A 19,791-nucleotide genomic window follows, 5' to 3' on the forward strand; every position below is an offset into this window, starting at 1 on the left:
GAAACGTCAAATATGTTATAATTGATAGTGTCAAGTTCTGTCAGATTGACAGAAGTTCTAATTCAAAACAAAAATATTAAAAACATTACAATTACTACGGAATTTCCAAAAAAATATCAAAATAACATCAACATCATGAATCAAATGAATATGCACGTGCCAATGAATTCAGTAGGTGCTAATCCTAATGTAGGCATGCAATTGCCAGTATCCGTTATGCCAGTGCCTTCACCCCAACAAATGCAGCCAGCAATGCCGCAGCAGCCTCAACAGGACAAGATGGATAATATATCTAAAGTGAAAACATTGATGGGCTCCTTGCGTGAATCTTTACCTGTAAGTAGGTTTACTTAATTAAATTCAGTTGTAATGGATAGGCTAGGCTATAAACTATGTCTGTAAGTATGTCAGAAAAGAACAAGGAGATATTATATAAATGAAAGAAAAAATATATCTTATTTAGAGATTTATAATTCTGTACTGTAATCTCAGCAGTGCAATGTCTCCAAAAGGGATAACCTCAATATGGTTGGTCAGATAACTTAAAATGATTTTTAGTGGCTTAGTTCAAAGTCACTTTGCATGAAGCAAAGCAAAACTTTGAACTGTATTTTAGTTGCTTCATAAAAAGAAGGTTGTTAATCCTAATTTGAAATATATAATGCTGATTATGAAAAGAAACATTTTTTTCAATTAATTAAATAATATAATACTACTTTTACAGATGACATTGAAATCAGCGGCACAAATTCTACATCAAAATTACAACATTGATTCAAATACTCAGTAAGTAAGCATTCTAAAATTACATAAAAAAATATAAAAACCTTTATACCTTTTTAGCAATACTAAAAAAAGAAAAAATCCACTATCAAAACAAAAAACACCAAGTTATTGTAAATTTATAAAAGTCAAGTTTTTTTGTTTTTTTAAATAAATGGTATATTGATCGGCAGGAAAGGTATGGACAATCCCGTGCCAAGATTTGATAAAAATTTGGAAGAATTTTTCTCACTTTGTGATCAAATGGAGCTACATTTGGTAAGTAAATCACACAATCAGTAAAGATTTTTGTTTATATCAAGTATTAATAATGTATTTAACAAACATATATTTTAATAATCAAACAAAACAGCCTTAATTTTTAATTTGTCAGTTATCAAGAAAAGCTTTAAAAAAAATTGTACAATCTATTTTAAATTGTATTTACAATATTAATTTGTCATCCATTACATATCTTAATAATTTATAGGATAGAAAATATTATACAATATTTAAAAAAAAAATACTTTTATTCAAATAATTAATGTTGATGTACAAATGTCCATTAGTGTATATCCATAAATACCTTTTATTATCCAATGAAGTGGCATTGAAATGACCGAGGCATGTCATCTTGTTATAATCAGGTGATCAGGTGAAAGCAACATTGATAATCCTATAAACTGTCACCTAATTGTAATGATCGTTTGGAAATTTCTAAATAGTTTTCTTATATACCTACAGTGTTACAATGTAACAAGCCAAGTAAACATATGTTTGAATTCATCTAAGAGCAACAATTAACTTATTGACCCGGCAACCAATCAGAATTACTTATTATAGACCCTTATCATTGATGTCTTTGCTTGACTCTATCGCTCTAACAAATAATAAGCAATGCACTTTTAATGGTAAGGCTTAGTTTGCATTAGCAACTTCTATTTTCAAAATCTTTTTTTTGTGGTAGTGTTACAATTAACATATATCTATAGACAGTTAAAGTGTATAAATACACTCTAGACTTAAGTTCGAATAAAAAAATAAACTTTTTTTTTTATTTAACATAATACACTTTTTAAGTGGAGAATGACGTAAATGCGATTGTTTCATTCCAAAGATTATAAGTCATCTAAAAAATGTATATAGTCATACAATAATTATTCAATTATTTTCCTATATATTGGCAGATTTATGATCCAATAACCAAAAGGTCACATTGTCACAGAGGTTAAAGTGCAATAACTTAATAGTGATAATGTGTATACTTAAACATTTCCCCCCATCCATTGTCTTAGGTTAAGTTCTAGTTATAATAACGGAAGACCCCTTTTACCGCTTTTGTTACAATTGTACAGAAATGTATTATATTAGCTATTTTTTATACTTGTTTGTAAATTACTATAGGATGATGTTTCCTAAAATTCTCCATGCAAAATTTATGCCAGTTGTCATGGCGATTGGTTGATGAGCTGCAGTGTCGTCTAGTGACCAGTTACAAAAAAGCTTATAAAATATAAAAATACATGTACATATGTGCCAACTTTCTAATGAAGTCTATTCTCTATCTATATATATCAAATACTTATACCAACATTCCTTTGTATAGATTATAGTAACGAGTGTCTTACGAAAGAAATAATTTTATAAATTTAATAATATGATATTATTCTAAAACATATATCAGAATTCATCTAGTGTGGCGGTAGCTTTATATTTCAATCACATTGACGCGATATGTCGTACGATTGCGTAAATGCGTTTTTCTGCTTTATTTATTCCTTTATTGATAGGTGTATTTACATAATAAATAAATGCAAGTATAACTACATTTCAAAGACAAAAGGAGACTCTTTTGTCTTGATAAGACTATCAGAGCGGAAACCTAATGCGAATTTACAATACAGAGCAGTTGCAACTTATTACAACCGATAAATTGTATTATATATATACAATATTTAGTTTCTTCTTCCAAATATCATTTTTACAGTACATATTATGATCCTAAAAGCGATGTATTGCACTATGATCACTTATAAATGTTTAAATATCAAATACATTCAAAGAGTTCCATTGTGCTGTAAGAAAGTATAAAAACAGATAAGAACATGGCGGACTATCAAATCAAATCAATCAATTTTATTAAAGTAAATTTCACAATGAAGCCCTTTTGAATCGTCGATATTTATATACTACCTATAGGTACTAACTTTATGTCATAAGGTCTGATTAAACTACGTAACTCAGTTTTGCAACCCAGACACTCCTACTTATTTCCTATTAATCAATTATCTTAAGTATACCAATCTTCCTTAACCTCTTACTAGAATTCTAATCCTCTTTTTTCCTGTTTCTTTAACGTTCTTATTTAAAATGCTCCTGTAATAACAAAACTTGGTGCTATTAATGTCCAATTGAAATGTGTTTAATCACCTTTTTATATATACTAATACCTCTAAACTTAACCCGACTGACAACGTTGGATCCCAAGATATAAAATAGCCCTTCAATTTAAATGCCCTGCTGAAACCTTTGTAATCTCTGGGAAGGCTATTTCTTTATTTTTCCATACCAACAATCAACAGTAGTCTGTTATTCTGCCTCCCTGACCCGTCTGTTGACTATTAAAGAAAATTATCTTCGTAGCAAATTATGATTTCCTATCGTTACTCATAAAACGAAACAAATCCGAAGTCTATCAGAACTATAAGTTCAATAATTTAATATGTAAAAAATCTTATTCACATTATAATTAAATAAAAACTTTTCCAGCACATCACACATACCACACAGTTCCCATTAGTTTTTATTTATTTTTCCAGAGGACGGCAATAACTTGCATACAACAAGCGCAGTCTGCTGCTCATTACCTTCCACTCACAGTCATACCATCGAGATTGGATTCAGGACCTACAAGCCAGGTATGTAAAACTGATTTTAAAATTAATGAATTATCGGTATAATATCGGTGGCCTGGTAAAAGAGCTAATATCTATAGCCCTTACTTTTGGTAATCAGAATAAAAACGTTAAACATACATTTGTTATTTCATATAACATATGCCGTTTTTTTATTTTGATGATTGACAAAGTTTTACATTTTACTCAAAAACATTTTTTTTTTGTTATGTAATATGTAGGCGGACGGGCTAATGGGCCATCTGATGGTCTTACCATGGGCGGTGGTGACCACTTATGGTCAACACCGCCCATTGACATATAAGAAATAATACCCATTCCTTACGTTACACCAATGCGCCACCAACCTTGGGAGCTGATGAAGATGTTATGTCCCTTGTGCCTTTGACACTGGCTCACTCACCCTTTAAACCGGAACACAACAAAACTAAGTATTGCTGTTTGGCGGTAGAATATCTGATGAGTGGGTGTACTTACCCAGGCGGGCTTGCACAAAGCCCTGCCACCAAGTAAATATATATACTTTGGAAGTTTTTACGCAAGTCACAGATATTAACAACTAATAAACTACGGCACTCAAAGAATAGATGTTGTAGTATAGATTTGACAAATAACCACGTTTTAAAGTTCCCATTTTTTTTAAAGACAAAAGAAATGCCCCAAATTAATTAAGAAATTACTAATATTCCTTTTAAGCTTATCACTTGTGTTGGGAGTGGAGACGAAAATAGGTCGTTAATACCAAGGGGTCAGGGTCGATCCTGCTACCTTTTACATCGCTAGCCTGTGTTTCATATAAGGAGTTACTTAATTAACAAAAAGTTATTGTTATAGTTGTAGTATGTTGACATCAGACCAATTTTGACAAATCTCAGCATTTTAAGATTCACAAACTTTAATTCGTGTTTCTTAGAAAAACATGCGTGTCTTGAGAATACATGATGTAATTGAGTCGAGACATAACGTTAACCAAAATGTTTTCATTAAAATCAATTTAATCCTTTTTTATAACTATAATGTTTTTATTAATTTGTAATGTTGATTCAGTGTTTGATTGTATTTATAACATTGCAAGTAAAAGTATTGGCTGATTTGCGGCGAATTCCCCTGCTTCTTACCTTCCCTTCCCTCTTATCTTCCCTTACCTTATTTTTATCTGCTGTTAATAGATTGTGTAAGTGCGGATGCCATTGACTGCGCTTTTTCGAAATTAGGTGGCTCGAAAGTACTCTATAACCTTCCGCTTACCAGATTTAAATTAATTTATTTTTAAATGAGATTTTATTCTTATATTTGAATACAGTGGATCATTATAACCAAATATTGATTAAAGTAAAAATTTCATATACTTATTGATGACATATTTATAAATACATAGTAACCTCGATTATCGAGAATTGTTATAAAATATTGCAATAAATAATATTATTATCTCCAAGGCTTCCGCGGTCTATTTACGTAGCTAGTTTGCTATGTTTTAACAGCGGTCATACTTACACAGGGTTACCAGTCGCGATTACTGACATATCCAATTTTTATTGAAATAATTTTTAGATTTTAAAGATATTTCGTAATACCATAAACCGTAACTTTTTATTAAATGGTATCGCAGAGAAACCGTTTGTATGCGTACCATTTCATAGTTTCTTAAAATTCCAATTTCAAACTGAGAATCTGCTGTTTTTTTTTGTATGCGTACCATTTCATAGTTTCTTAAAATTCCAATTTCAAACTGAGAATCTGCTGTTTTTTTTTACTAAATGCAGATATATTGTTGGCAACTAAGTGATTGCCGATTTCATATAAGAAGAAAAATTCAAGTCGAGTTTCTTGACATAATCAAGAATTTTTAAATTTCGATGCATGTATGCGATACATTGAGCTTCTCTGCAATATCACGTGTTGTACTATCACGATCTGAATCAATAATGGCCTTGATATGGGTTGCATTGATTTCGACTGGATGGCCAAATCGTTGAACATTTTTCAATGAAAAATCACCAGAACGAAATCTGGCAAACCAATTTCGACACTGCCTTTCTTACAAGGCTTCATTTCCGTATATGACACAAAACTTATTTTGTGTTTGCGCTGCGGTTTGCCTTTTCGGAAGTCATACAATAAAATATGCCTGAAGTGCACGTCCTGTTCTTCCATTTTTTAATTGGGATAAAAACTAATTTATATACTTTTTTAAAGGTGGAAGTCCAAATAATACGAAAAAATGTAAGTTAGATGTTTTGACCACGTTAAGAAAACAAAAGAAAGTGTAAAGTCTTCCTACCCACAAAATCGGCCATCACTTAGTTGCCAACCCAACATTTATAGAAGGTCTATTTCAAATCGTTTAGCGCCATGATGTTTTTAGTACGTGACGCATTTATCTTGTAAATGATTTATTACGTTATTTTGCTTATTTAATCGTATTGATTATATAATCAGTTATTAAAATGAGTGTTGTTTTCCTTTATTTTGTGAAAGTAACATTTCCGTGGAAAGTTTATTAAATATGAAGCCGGACTTAGAAAAGAAAATATTTACCAGAAGAGTACTTTGGACACCTCACAATCACCTTTGTGTATTTGTTATAGTTTTACCTCTAAGCCGTGACCTATAAGGTTGCAGATCACGATGTCTGGAGTCCGGTGTCATAAAAACGCTATCAGTACTTTATCTCAAGAATTTATCAGTAGTTTATAGCGGCTTTAAGTTTTGAAATTTATTGTTATTTCCGGTCATGTTGGATTTGCTGGCATTTCGGACTAAGAAAACGAATTTATATTTGCGCCTACATTTGGGCTCTATGGTATATCATGTAATTTTAACTGATTTAAGGAAATTGGCTACCAGAACATCCTTATTATCATTATTATCGATATCATCGGAATTCTATATAGCATTGTTAGGATACCAGTTCTTTAACGTCATTATAGAAACACCTTTAATGCAATACCTTCCACTAAATGTTTAATTATAAATTTCTTGTGTGCCCTAATACACATCGATTGACGTTCAATTTTGACAGACACTAAAAAAAAAAACAATTTTTTTAAAGTTCATGTTTTTTGCGTTTAAGAAGATGAAAACTTTCTTTGTTCATAAATGTTTAATAAATAATACAATTGCTCGGTAATTAAATCCTTATATCCTTGCACTAAATGATTGTGACTGTCGCGTCATCGTGACGCCTGCGCAGTCAGCATTAAAAATATAGTACACGTCCATAAACAACACACTGTCTCCATTTATTTATTATTTCAATCTAAAAATAAAGTGTTTTATGTACAGATGTGTGTTATGAATTATTTTGTGTAATGGCGTTTGGACGGTAATAAACAATTACTGAATTAATTTAAAAAGATCAATAGTCTTGATGTCACTTTTAATTATTTACATGTACCTACAAAAGTAACAATATTTTTAGTTTAGCCATTTATGTTTTTATTATTAATATTTATTTCTCCACAGACTTGTTCTATTTTGATTCATTATATAAGTAGTAGGTAATTTTGTTATTCTTTCTGTTTTTTATTTACACACACACAGTTACACAGCTAGTCACAGTGTATAAGATCTAAATAATCGTATTTCTTCGTTTTGATCAGCTCCTAGAAAATATCAAATTAGATAAAGGTATAATTTATATCGATCTTAACAACAAAATTAGCTTGCACTTTGATTTGATATCATAATAGTTGATAATAAATACTGATTTCGAGAGAGAGTTTCGTTTTTGCTTGCTTTGGCCAACACTGCCTCTAAAAATAACTGATTAGTTATTGTAAACAAGCAAACTTAAAAGTCGGTGTTACTTAACTTAAAAATAGTTTTTGTATCGTTTTTAAATTCAATCAATTTGATTAAAAAAAAAAGTGTTAGGGATGTTGTATAAGATATATTAGGTATGGCCATACAAAAGACACTGTCCAAATGAAAAAGCGCCGTTTCGAGAAAAAATAGTTAATTCCCTAGTTTTAAGTTATAATTCCACACAACAAATTATAATTTATTATAATGTTTTTTTCAAATTGATATATCTATATATCCATACCATTTAACTATAATATTCAATCGAAAAAAAAGAAAATTGGCTAATATCGAGTATAAGACAAACAATTATAAATTCACTACACTATATTTCAGTCGTGTAATAACATTTCGAATGAAAATGTGCTGAGTTAGACACATTTTTCATCTCCTTTTTAATTTCGGTTGTGATATAATAATTACTTATAAATATATCAAACTTACTAATAAATTAATAAATATATTAAAAAACCTAAAGCTTCCCTATAGGTTTGTCGTGTTTTCACGCAGCGATCGACATGATTTTTTATCTAAATCAAAAAAAAAGAAAAACAGAAAATGTATATTTCCTTCAGTATAGATCTACAGCGTTAATATGTTATGTATAGTTAATTACACATACCAAACTCGAGGTTCGGGTAAAAATTCGGGTAGATTTGGGTGTAGGTATAATTTTGTTTTAACAAGTTTAAATGCACTTCTTGATAATTATTATTTTATACTTTACTCGGAGTGAAATCCGTTGTGAAAGTGAAAGTGGTTAGTTTTTCTATTATATAAAATGTATTACAATTTTTTGTTTACAGGAGACAACTCTGAGCTACCCGCAGTATTTGAACACAGTTCGTCTACAAATATCATACGCCAAAGATATTCACGACACATTAGTAGCCGCAGCTCAAAACATCTCGCCCGCAGAGTGACCAGAGAGAAATTAAACACATTCTAGAGTGAAGAATATTTATTGTATAATCTGTATTCATAAGTCTAATTTTACGCTAAATTAATAAAAAATAATTGAATTCATTGGATATTTTTCTGAAAAATAATTTTATATATTATGTACTCCTAAATAACATTTATAAGTTGATACATTTTTTTAAATAGCGTCTAAATTATAAAATATAACAAACTATTTTTTATTTACAATAATTATATAACAATATTTCCACTCTTATTTCTAAAACAGGGCAAATTAAGGCACCAATATAATTTTAATAATTTTTGAGATCATAAATATTCTTATAAATTGAATTTCTATACAATAACATAAGTAACTAACATGACACAATTGATAATCATTATATTAAAAAAAAAACACTAAAAATACACAGATAATAAAATACAATAAATGATTTGAAATGATAACATGATTTAATTACATTTTAATTGGAACCGGCCTCATTGAAATATACGAAATAGCCAAATATAATAATGGTTATAATTTAAAATCCTACAATTCTAAATGTATCACAAAAATAAAATACTATCAGTCTTTATAATAGAATCATTTAATTAAATGCCAGTTTTCATATCTTCGCAAGACCAGGAAATGTGGTGTGACCTGTAATTAATAATATGGTTTTAATAGAGTAAGATATAGAATAAGCGGACCTTTACGGAAGGTTAAAATATAAATAATTAGATTTGATAAAAAAACTCTATATAATTGTCAACGTAATTTCATTTTACATGACCTGATATTTAAGTGACCTTTCACTTAGTGTTACCATCGCAATTACAAATAAAAAAAAAACATACGTAATCAATAAAAAAACAATAGAATATTTCACATCGGTAGGGAATTAAAACAACTTGTTGATTGAATGTTTAAATATTGGAATGTTTAAATATTTGCAATATTTTTTTGACTACATGAGTTGGTATTATTTTTAATCTTATCCACGATGTTTAGACATTTTAACGAAACATAAACAGCTCCACCATAGTATTTCACAATTAATAATTATTCTTTATCTGCATTAGTACCGAAACGAATACAGAATAACTGGTGTATTTTTAATATATTTAGTACAAACAAAATAATTATCGTATAACTTTAAATGTCAAACTGAGAAAATCGAAATAAAAAGGATATAGATCAAATGTTGCTAGCTCGAAATTATTCCTTCGTTTAATACACAGTATATGAGTATGTCGTTAGGAACATCTTGAGAGATATGAATCACCTAGTCAGCCCTTGGGGGGCTGTAGATAGAAGAAAGGACATAAATCGCTCTTATCAAGTCCTCGCTCCTCGGCCTGTTGTTTGTGTACGCGACCCGAGATAAAGTTATTATTGTGACATAAATAATTTATTGATGAGTGCCGTGGAATAATACGGGCCCAGGAACTCTGTCCGTGGCGACTAAATAAAGCCAGCTTATACATTTCTAGATGTTTAGTGAAATATTAGAGATAAGTTATCGTCCGTGACCTTCTCCATTTTGATTTAATTAAAAGCCTATATTTATAATTCATAGAAAGGTTTTGAAATAGTTTTTATTTTATTTTATACAATAACTTTACTCATTATTATACAAAACTTTAAAACCAGTTTTGTATTATTATAAACTTATTGTCTTATTTAATTACACTATAACTATTATCACAGAATCCTGCGCATAAACCTAATTCTAACATAGCATTTTGACAAGTAACCAAAGACAATGAGATTTAGACATAAACAAAATACTTTTTACCAATTATTATATTACTATTAAGTTTAAAACCTATGTTCAAAAAGTGGATAAAAAATTATTAAAGAAATAAAAAAAATAGTTTGAATAAATTTTCATGTTTGTTAACTAATTCATCCTATAAAGTATACGAGAATAATTTCACATTTATCACGATCTACATAAAAAAAAAATACTTATTGTTATTACCAATGAAACGAAATTCAATTAAAGATTTGTTAAGGGTAGCAATACTTCGCATCGTAACTATATTAAGATAAAATATAGTTACTCGCAAGTTTGTTGATAATTTCAGGTCATTTAAATTATGCCTAACTACTAGAAATCGTTATTTTACGTGATAATGATAGATAAACAATAATAATTATTATTTATTGCTAAAAGGAATTTTAGAAATACTGTCGTAGAATACTTTAGTATATAACTGCGATTCCAATTGAAAAAAAAAACATCCTAACACGACTGGCTAAACATGTAAATTCCTTATCTTTAATTTCTAAGAGTTGAATGGCCGTTGCATGGAAACATGAAAAAATAATACCATAGAAGTGCTAATATTACAGCGATAGTATAACATTACTTAATAGTTCCGGTTGCTATGTCGATTAAAGTGGGGACAATCACCCTTTGTGATAATGCTCAATGGACAATACATTTTAAATTATCTCCTTGACAACAGGCTGCTTTTTATTAAAATAGAATCATCAGCTTGGTAACATTTGCTGATGACAGATATAGATTCACTAAATTCTAGTGTGATTAAAGTAACAGTCTTATGTCACCACGCCGCGCCAGTGCAAGTTTGTGGCAGATTTACATTCAACGCATACTAGTCTACAAAATGCATCGCCGAGCTCAAGATGAATTGTGAACAAAACTCAAGAAACTCATTCGAAACTTATTCGAAATTTGGATCCACAATAGTTGATTTCTACATTCACCACTAAGCTATGTCGTCAGTAAGTCTGTTACATAACGATTAAGGAAGTTAACAGACACAAATGGAAACGATATGACATTTTAAATAAAAAATGTCAACTTAATTTTGTAATTAAAATGTATAAGAAAAACTTTCAACAAAAGTTAGAAAGTTTTTATTGAAACGTATGACTAAACTAATATTTACCAGATTACGAAACTAGTTAATAGCAGTTAAGATATCGGTATTGCATAAAATGACGTATTCAAATGTATAGCATAATAAGCATGTTTTCTTCCTTACCAATACTAGGCATGTTGGTGTGAACATGTTTTCTTTATACATTGTAAGTTGACCGTTATCACAACAAACTAATAAAACAAAACTGTACCTATACTTCAATGGGAGGAAGAGTATAAACATACCCAAAACAGTTTTTATAATATAATTTGACTTCCAAAGATCTGTTAGCAATTCCAAGCTATGTTTTTACTAATTAATATCACGGATCATTTTAGATATCACTCAATATCATGTCGATTTAAGGTCAAAGTTGTTTATCTACCTTTACTCTGGTTGTACTGGAAATTCTAAACTCAACGCATGTAAACTCAAATTTATACATCCATTGTCATTTTTTAAATAACTTCTTTGATTTTATTTTCAGATATATTTTTTTCTAGTATATTGATATTATTAGTATATGAATATATTTCAAATTATGTTATGAGCTACGTATTTTATATATAATATTAAGTGTAAATGGTTGTGTGTTACAATAAAAACTTTTAATTGTTACTTTTAATCGATATTCGCCTATCATTTTGTGACTGAGCGCCCGCTCCCTAGATTGTTCCCGCACGACGTTCGATTAAGATGGAACCGTCTCGAAGTTTCGATGAGTCTTCGTAAGCAAAATTGAACGCTTAGTACCTACTTACGGACTAAACTTATATTTTAATATTTTTACCTTAATATTTTCTTAATTTTAACTAAACTATATATAATTATAAATGTAATGACAGAAATATACATATTTTTTGTTTATACATGAGGTTTAAAAAAGTCTAATGTTTGTAAAAGCGATACCTACAGTAGCGACGGAAAAGTTGTATGTATGTATCAGTGTCGAGAGTGTGGAGTATGTATGTAAACAATTTATTATCGACTTTTGCAACGGAAGTCCTTGTTCCTGTTTATTTAATTAATTTTTAATTAAGGCATACATTAGTGACCTTGTTATGCTTTGCTTTAAGGACGCATTTGATATAAGTACGATTTTTCTAGTGATTTGCTTGACTTACGCTCATCAGTATATTTTTTTTAAATATGATATATCACATTTCGAATAAATGGTAACCGCGTTATTCTTAATATCTCATCTCTGCCCTAGAATATATGTGACGGAATTTCTTATGATACGTTTCACGGTAAAGCAGCGTGGTGGAATATTTTTCCCAGCAGAGACCTTTTAACTTTTTCTTTTAATTTTTACTGAATGTGTACAAAGGGATCGCGAATATTTCAAGTTGAGTTAAAAGACTATTTTGGAATGTCAGTTAATTTGAACACAAAACTTACCAATATTTTCAACCGAAGACTTGCTGCGCGGCGTAAGTAATGTGCAAAAATCCGTCTGCGCTTCGGAACTGGTCATACGCTTGAGCCATCGTCATGCTGTGGCTTACGAGCACTTTGTCGTTAACTAGTAGATACAACGCCTGGTATACAAAAACAGAAAAAAGTAGTAAGTACATTATTTTAATTAATCTGTTGAATTGGGTTTACAAATGTCACTGAAATAGGCTTTATTTGAAATGCTGCAAAAATGTGTCATTACCTATAAATGAGCTGGCTTTGTTGCGAATTCGTTACGACCTAGAACGTCGTATCAGATAAGACAGTGACCTAAACTATTAGTAAATTGTTTTGTTCATTAAACTAATTAATTTACAAAAATAAACATACCTGGGAGTCTCTTAATTTCATCTTAGTGCGAATTATATACAGGAACTGGGACATAGTGAGTTCTTGCGGCACCAAGAACTTGTTCCTGCCTAGTACAGGAACCTCTCTTTCTCTGGCGTATCTCTCCACGAATAACTAAACACAAGAAATTGAAATATAAATTTCAATACACACCATTACTAAAAATATATAACATAAAATAAAATCTGGAAATACAAATGTAAGACACAAAAAAAAACATTTTTTTTTAACCCAATTAATTACATGTTCATTTGTGTTATCTGTTAAACCTTTTATTATCATTAAGGTCACCCCAGCTTGTCGTTTTGGTACGGGTTATATTTATATATTTATCAAAGTGAAAAAAAATCTTTTTGTACAATATTATTTTAAAAATAGATTTTATGGATGGATATGACATCGTATTGATAACGTATCTCGCTTGTTTGTCAATTACCAAACTTTTTGTCAAGTTATTTTCACTTTGTTGTTTTGTACAATGGGTTATAAGATCATGTTTATATTATTTATCTTTAATAAATATTTAATTATATTATATGCAATGATTTACTCACCGGAATTTTATTCGGAAATCTGTCCCTAATTACTTGAACTTCCTTGTTAGATCCCGTCATATCTGTGAAAAACAAATGTGATTAAGAAACATGATTTTTTTAAGATGTTGTTTTTTTTCCAATTTCTTTGATAAACTCTGAAACCAATTTCTAAAATAAACTAATATATAAAATAATTGTTTTCTTTATAAATGGTCTTTATATGAGGCCGTAAACACCTCTGCAAATTTATGTCAGGCTCATAGAAATATGGACCAAGCATAAGCTATCATCAACGAATTTCATTGAAACCGGTTGGTATTCTCGCGTCATAAGTGTACAGTGTAAGAAAACAGTGAACTGTTTATCAAGCTGTGGTTAAAATTTTGTATTTATTATTGTTAATTTTAGGATAAAATAAGTATCTATATGAATATGTTTTTTATAATTATTTATTATACTTATTCTATTGGGCGGACTGCGGGCGGCTGAAATTTTCGCGTGTTTCGTTTTTTTTTTTAAACTTTCAAACAAAAGATAATCAGTTGACAATCAGAGAAGAAAAATATTAGTTTTCTTTGCTGTCTTGGGTCTAGGTGTTTGCGGTACCGTCGTTACTTCTGATTTTCATAACACAAGTGCTTTAGCTACTTACATTGGGATCAGAGTAATGTATGTGATGTTGTCCAAATACTTATTTATATTTATTAGAGAAAAAAAAGGTTCTGAAGAGTTTTGTGTTTGCATATTTAGACATAGCATATTACTGAGTAACTTACCATCTTGGTAACCGAAGACTTCCTGAGATGCGTAGGTAACGTAAAGAAAACCATCCTCGTCGCCATACAGCTCGTACGCCTGTGCCATGGTTAAACTCATGCTCAGCATAGATCTGTTGTTGATTATCAGGTAGAGAGCCTGGTAATTTAAAAACCTTAATTATTCTACAGCTAAAGTAATATTTTTTGTTTAATTACAGATATTTATGACAAATACCGGTAGTGCGTCTTTTTCGTAGATTTTACGATTTACGAGAACAATAATTTAGAGTCATCGTGAGGTACGAAAGGGATGTTTTTTTTCTACTTGAGCTAATCTAATTTTATCTTTCGGGGCTTTTACAGTTTACTACATCGTAAGGATGCATTTTTGTTTTTTTTGTCTGACGTGACACTTAATATTGAATGCATAAGAAAGTGTGAGTTGCACAAGTGAAGTGAAGTACATAGAAAAAGACGATCTAGTGGTAGCTTCAATCGCTAAACATATGTACTATGAACATCCGTGATCGATATAATACATAAAATTCATAAAATAACTTAGATTCATTGTTAAGTAAATCCCTACACTAAATATTGATAAGTAATGTTAATTATTTTCTTGTTTAGCACTGTTTGTAATTAATTAGTTAATCGTGATTTAGATAAGAGAAATGTTTTTCTCGCGTGCGTCAACTATCATCCGACTTTCAGGTACTAATTATTACTAGTTATTTATCAAGATCATAACCTTTTGAATCCGTTTAAACGTCTATCACTTGTAACTATTATTATCTGTGCTTATTCATTGATCAACAATATTAATTTATATACTGAAACATAATATACAAAATACTAACTATACGATGTTAATATGTATGATACCAGATATAATCCCTTGGAACGGCGACGTCATAGTATTTCGGATTTTATTTTAGATTATACTGTTTTATAATTGTTAAATATCATACACGATAAAACAAAACACAGCTATCTAAATAACATATAATCTTTTAATGGGGGTAGTCGATAATAGTGTTGATTTTGTTGTAGGTAATATTAATAGATTACATAAAATCTTATTTGAAAGAACTCAAAATATTTTTATACTCTCCCACGCATGAGAAAGAGATAGCAATATATTAAAAAGGATAGCAAGTCTTTAAATCCCGTAAAAAAGCAATCTATTTTTAAACAATATAGTTTTTTGTGTATAATTTTTATGACATTAAAATTTAAATATATCGTTTTTTTTGTTAATATAATATTTGTGTGAGTGTTAGAAACTGTATACATTAACATGTTAATATTATTATGAGAAAAACAACCGGTACGCATTGGCTAATTTGCAATTTTTTTTTGCTGCGGTGGCGTTATTACGTAATTTCCAAAAAATCTAATATATTTCATTAAATTTGTTTACTCACTTGATTTGGTTTTATTCTAATTCTGTTACGTATAATCACTAGGAATTGCGACATTGTAATGTCTTCCGGGACAAGAAACTTTGTTTTGTCCAACGTTGGTAGATTTCTCTCTTTGTGATATCTTTCTACAATGAGCTAAAACAATGAATACATAATTATTTATAGATTCTGTAAGACACGTTGCAGGAAATAAGTTATTGTTAGAGACTACTTACCGGTATTTTAGTCGGAAATTTACTTTTGATTGCCATCACTTCTTCTTTTCTACTGACTGAAAAGAAAGAGTTTGTTAATAATTTAAGAAAGACAAAACACTAATTAATCTCAGTTTGTTCCGAGAAAAAAGTCAATAGTATAATATATAAATTTAAGTAAGTAAAAATTATTTATTAATTTTACACAATAATAATAAAATAAATAAATAATAAATAATGTTATTTGTTTTTTTATTAGGGGTTTTGGTATGATTTTCGTTCTGTTTGTGGACAACGCAAGATTTTAATTGCAATTTTGCCTTCGTGCGTTTGCGCACTCTATGCCCGTAAATGAGTGCAAAAACTTACATATTAATATTAATTTTATTAGTGAGGTAGATGAGTGCTTGTCACTTGATGAAGTAAGTATTTTATTCGCAAACAAAACTATAACTTAAGACCATATGACATAATATAGCGTGCTATATTAATCATATAATTTATTGCACTCTTTGTTTATACTGAAAGATAAATAAATACGAATATTTATTTTCTGATTAATATTACAAGACAAAGTTTTTGTTAATGAATGTCTATAAGGAAATTATTATCTTTGTTAAATAATACAGAATGTCCAGCACTTGTAGTCCAAGATAATATCTTGTACTACAGGTACTGTATATTATACAGTTTAATATGATTGAAAGGGTTTAAATCATAGTTATTTTTTTTAAGCCCATAGGTAGTAATAATCTGTAGAAAGAGACAGATATACTTATGTTTAAAGACGCAAATTTTGTAGCACAACAGTATCAATTACTATAATTATTTTCAATAATTTATAATCTCGATTGCCCAATAAAGCTCCTTCTTGCCTTCATCCTACTTGACAGTGGCGAAATAATCTGTACCTTGATTATAAAACCAAGACTAGTGACGATTACTGTTAAGTATGGAACGAATTAAATTGAATAGAATAAGTAATTACTTACTAGTTAAAATATTTTCATATGCAGGCGACTGATCGCATTGCAATAGACATGTTGTTAATACGGCTTTAAACTTATGAATTAATATATGAAAATTACATAATTATCAATATATTCAATTATATTATTATTATTTATAAGTATCAATTTAAGAATTCAGTTAAATTTTGCCATCGAAGAGTCTTTCTTGAAATCCGCATAATTTTTTTTTTATGATTTCCCAGTTATGTCCCGTTATTTGGGTATATATTTTTTTATAATTATTTATAAGTCATATACTATGATACTTTCATGACAGACAGTGAAAAGTAAGTATACTTCTATATTTAAATAAAAAAATATTCTGAATAGAAATTAAAAATACGAATAACCAGAACGTAAAAATATTTTTAATATGAATTTATTTACGAGTTATCTAAGCTTTATAAAACGTAATGTGGGCTATGCACATAGATTTAAAATTCTAAAAGGGACTAGGTATTCCTCAAATTTTTAATCTTTATTGAATCAAAACTAATCAAAACCATAACCGGTTCAGGTACACAGTACACACTTCAAGAGGGAAGCGAGACGCACCCGGTGCGGCATTATTTAGATGTTTAGAATTCGAAACTATTGACACGGTGCCCTGAGTCACGTATCCAAAACACAAGCATCTAAACGTAATTAGGCAACTACTACATAAATTATGATAACGTTACGTGCAAATAGTGAATCCTAGTTTATTCGTATTTGATTATAATAAGTGCAATCAGTTCTTCAAGTTCAATGAACTGGTGTAATAAATCGCATTTAATTTATTGCTTTTAAAAGGCTTGAACTTAAGCGACATTGTTATAAATATCTAGTTTAATCATGGAATGAAAATTATATTTAAGCTGTATTGTATTTTTATATTAATTTTACAATAAAATAATTTAGCGCAAATAAATAACTTATTAAGCTATTATATAATAACTAATAAGATAATGAATGATTTATTATTTTAGAATTTCTGTTGCTAATTCTATTTTCCATTATTTTATAACCGTGTTTTTACTTTTATTGTATTAATTGAATACCGATCTTCATAAAACATTAAGTGCAAAGAGTCAATATTCCATTATAATTATATCAAAGTAATACAGTTATCTCTATTAGCTATTAAATATTATTTAACATAAATAATGATTCCTTATCGAATGAACAAACAACCCAATAAAGAGTGTTTAGTATCTTAACTTTGAGTAAAATAAAAGGATTCCCTAATAAGTAAGTATCTAATTGAAAGTAGAACTATTTTCCTTTTTGTGTTATTTAAATGTTAAAGTTAAATAATTATATATGTATTAGGCCTTAGCCTTATTGTTTTGACTATTCGTCCATCGAACGAGTTTTATGAAGTTTTGTAGTGGTATTTAGTAGTTTCTTTGGGATTCCTCTGAATGCGACTAAAAGCGTCAATAGACATCCATAAAAAAGCTCTCGAATGTTCATACAAGATCGAACTATTATATTCGTTAAAATTTAACTTACGTCCATATAAAGTTAAAACGAAATAATGCACTAATTATATTGTTCAATAAATTTGCTTTATTTTTTATAATAATTGTCGTTCTTATAAGAAAAAAACTTTAAACATTTCTTTAGATGAGTTTTAATTATTTTGAAAATATTATTTATAGAAATTAAACTCACCGAAAGGCTTTTTTGTTTTAAAACACTGTTTCACATTGTGGTTCACATCGTGTTTTATAAGGGTTGTAATAAAATTTAACTCCATTTTCGTAACTATCGCGGGCACAGTGATACGCGTTATTCCAATATTAATATCAATCGTCCGCTCGCGTCGCTGTCCGAAGCTTGACTACGGAAAGTAAATAATTACCCATTTGATTTATTTGTGAATTGATATAAAAATTGTAAACAGACACAACTAATCACCTTTATGTTAACCGTTTACACATAACCGAAGCATCTCATTCATCTAGCAGGTAGCTTTTTTTTTTTTTGATATACACATGTGACATTTTAAATTCCTTGCCCTTTGTTAATTTATTGGTTCCTCCTGTGAATATTACTCTAACAATATTTGTGATAACAGGTTTATTTTCTACATCTATAGATTGTAACGATTTCGAGTTCCTAATTCAAAAATAAAATCTTTATTATTTCGTCGTCCTCTATCCGTCAATACTTTTTTAGATTCTGGTATTTGCAAAACCGTTGCAGATTACTGTACATTGAAAAAACAAGATTATTATGATAGTTATATATGTGTGTTTTTGAGCTTATATTTACTATTTGTCATTAAATCTATTTTTTTCTCCAAAAAAGAATACACATCACCTCACTTTTGTAAATTACCAAAAATCTTAATGTTACATTTTTAAATTGGAATATTTTAGGGGTGCGCCTAACCCTGAATGTATTTCTGTCGTCCGTAGGGGAACGAGATTTAGCTGCCTTTTTTGCCACTTTACTTTTATTTGGTTACTATCTTTTCAAGGTTAACCTAACCTTATCTAGTACTAGCGACACGTCCCGGCTTCGCACGGGTGCAATATATACTACAGAATGTCTTACAACGTTCACAGTTTTTCAGACATTAGACAATACAAACCCTGAATATCCCTGCATTTTATCTGTAATATCTTCGAAAATATTAATTTGAATTACATGCTCTAATTTAAATGAATAGCTTGGTTTTATTCTGATTACCAAAAGTAAGGGTTATAGATATTAGGTATATTACCAGGCCACCGATGTTATACCGATAATTCATTAATTTTAAAATCAGCTTTACATATGATCGTGAGT

At 29.3% G+C, this 19,791-nt stretch overlaps 2 protein-coding genes across 2 annotated transcripts; one reads left to right on the top strand and one right to left on the bottom strand.

Moving 5' to 3' along the window:
- Positions 1-68: 68 nt before the first annotated feature.
- Positions 69-8,510, top strand: LOC113401774 (mediator of RNA polymerase II transcription subunit 29). The gene is made up of 5 exons (XM_026641800.2): positions 69-336; positions 725-786; positions 957-1,041; positions 3,582-3,680; positions 8,291-8,510. The coding sequence occupies exons 1-5, from the start codon at positions 136-138 to the stop codon at positions 8,405-8,407; spliced, it is 564 nt and encodes a 187-aa protein (XP_026497585.1). The 5' UTR covers positions 69-135; the 3' UTR covers positions 8,408-8,510.
- Positions 8,511-8,607: 97 nt separating this feature from the next.
- LOC113401773 (uncharacterized) lies at positions 8,608-18,920 on the bottom strand. The gene is made up of 8 exons (XM_026641799.2): positions 18,670-18,920; positions 16,025-16,080; positions 15,810-15,944; positions 14,404-14,542; positions 13,646-13,707; positions 13,071-13,205; positions 12,684-12,823; positions 8,608-9,048 (listed from the first exon to the last, which is right to left on the bottom strand). Exons 1-7 carry the CDS (start codon positions 18,752-18,754, stop codon positions 12,692-12,694), a joined length of 744 nt encoding a protein of 247 aa, XP_026497584.1. The 5' UTR covers positions 18,755-18,920; the 3' UTR covers positions 8,608-9,048; positions 12,684-12,691.
- Between the last annotated feature and the right edge of the window lie 871 nt (positions 18,921-19,791).

This window comes from Vanessa tameamea, chromosome 20, assembly GCF_037043105.1.
Source record: "Vanessa tameamea isolate UH-Manoa-2023 chromosome 20, ilVanTame1 primary haplotype, whole genome shotgun sequence".
Lineage (NCBI taxonomy): Eukaryota > Metazoa > Arthropoda > Insecta > Lepidoptera > Nymphalidae > Vanessa > Vanessa tameamea.

Coding starts and splice junctions, on each gene's coding strand:
- LOC113401773 (XM_026641799.2), bottom strand. CDS start 18,754: ATGGAGTTAAATTTTATTACAACCCTTATAAAACACGATGTGAACCAC. Junction 15,945..16,024: donor AATTTCCGACTAAAATACCG/GTAAGTAGTCTC, acceptor TCATTGTTTTAG/CTCATTGTAGAAAGATATCA. Junction 13,206..13,645: donor GATTTCCGAATAAAATTCCG/GTGAGTAAATCA, acceptor TCTTGTGTTTAG/TTATTCGTGGAGAGATACGC.
- LOC113401774 (XM_026641800.2), top strand. CDS start 136: ATGAATCAAATGAATATGCACGTGCCAATGAATTCAGTAGGTGCTAAT. Junction 787..956: donor AACATTGATTCAAATACTCA/GTAAGTAAGCAT, acceptor ATTGATCGGCAG/GAAAGGTATGGACAATCCCG. Junction 1,042..3,581: donor ATCAAATGGAGCTACATTTG/GTAAGTAAATCA, acceptor TTATTTTTCCAG/AGGACGGCAATAACTTGCAT.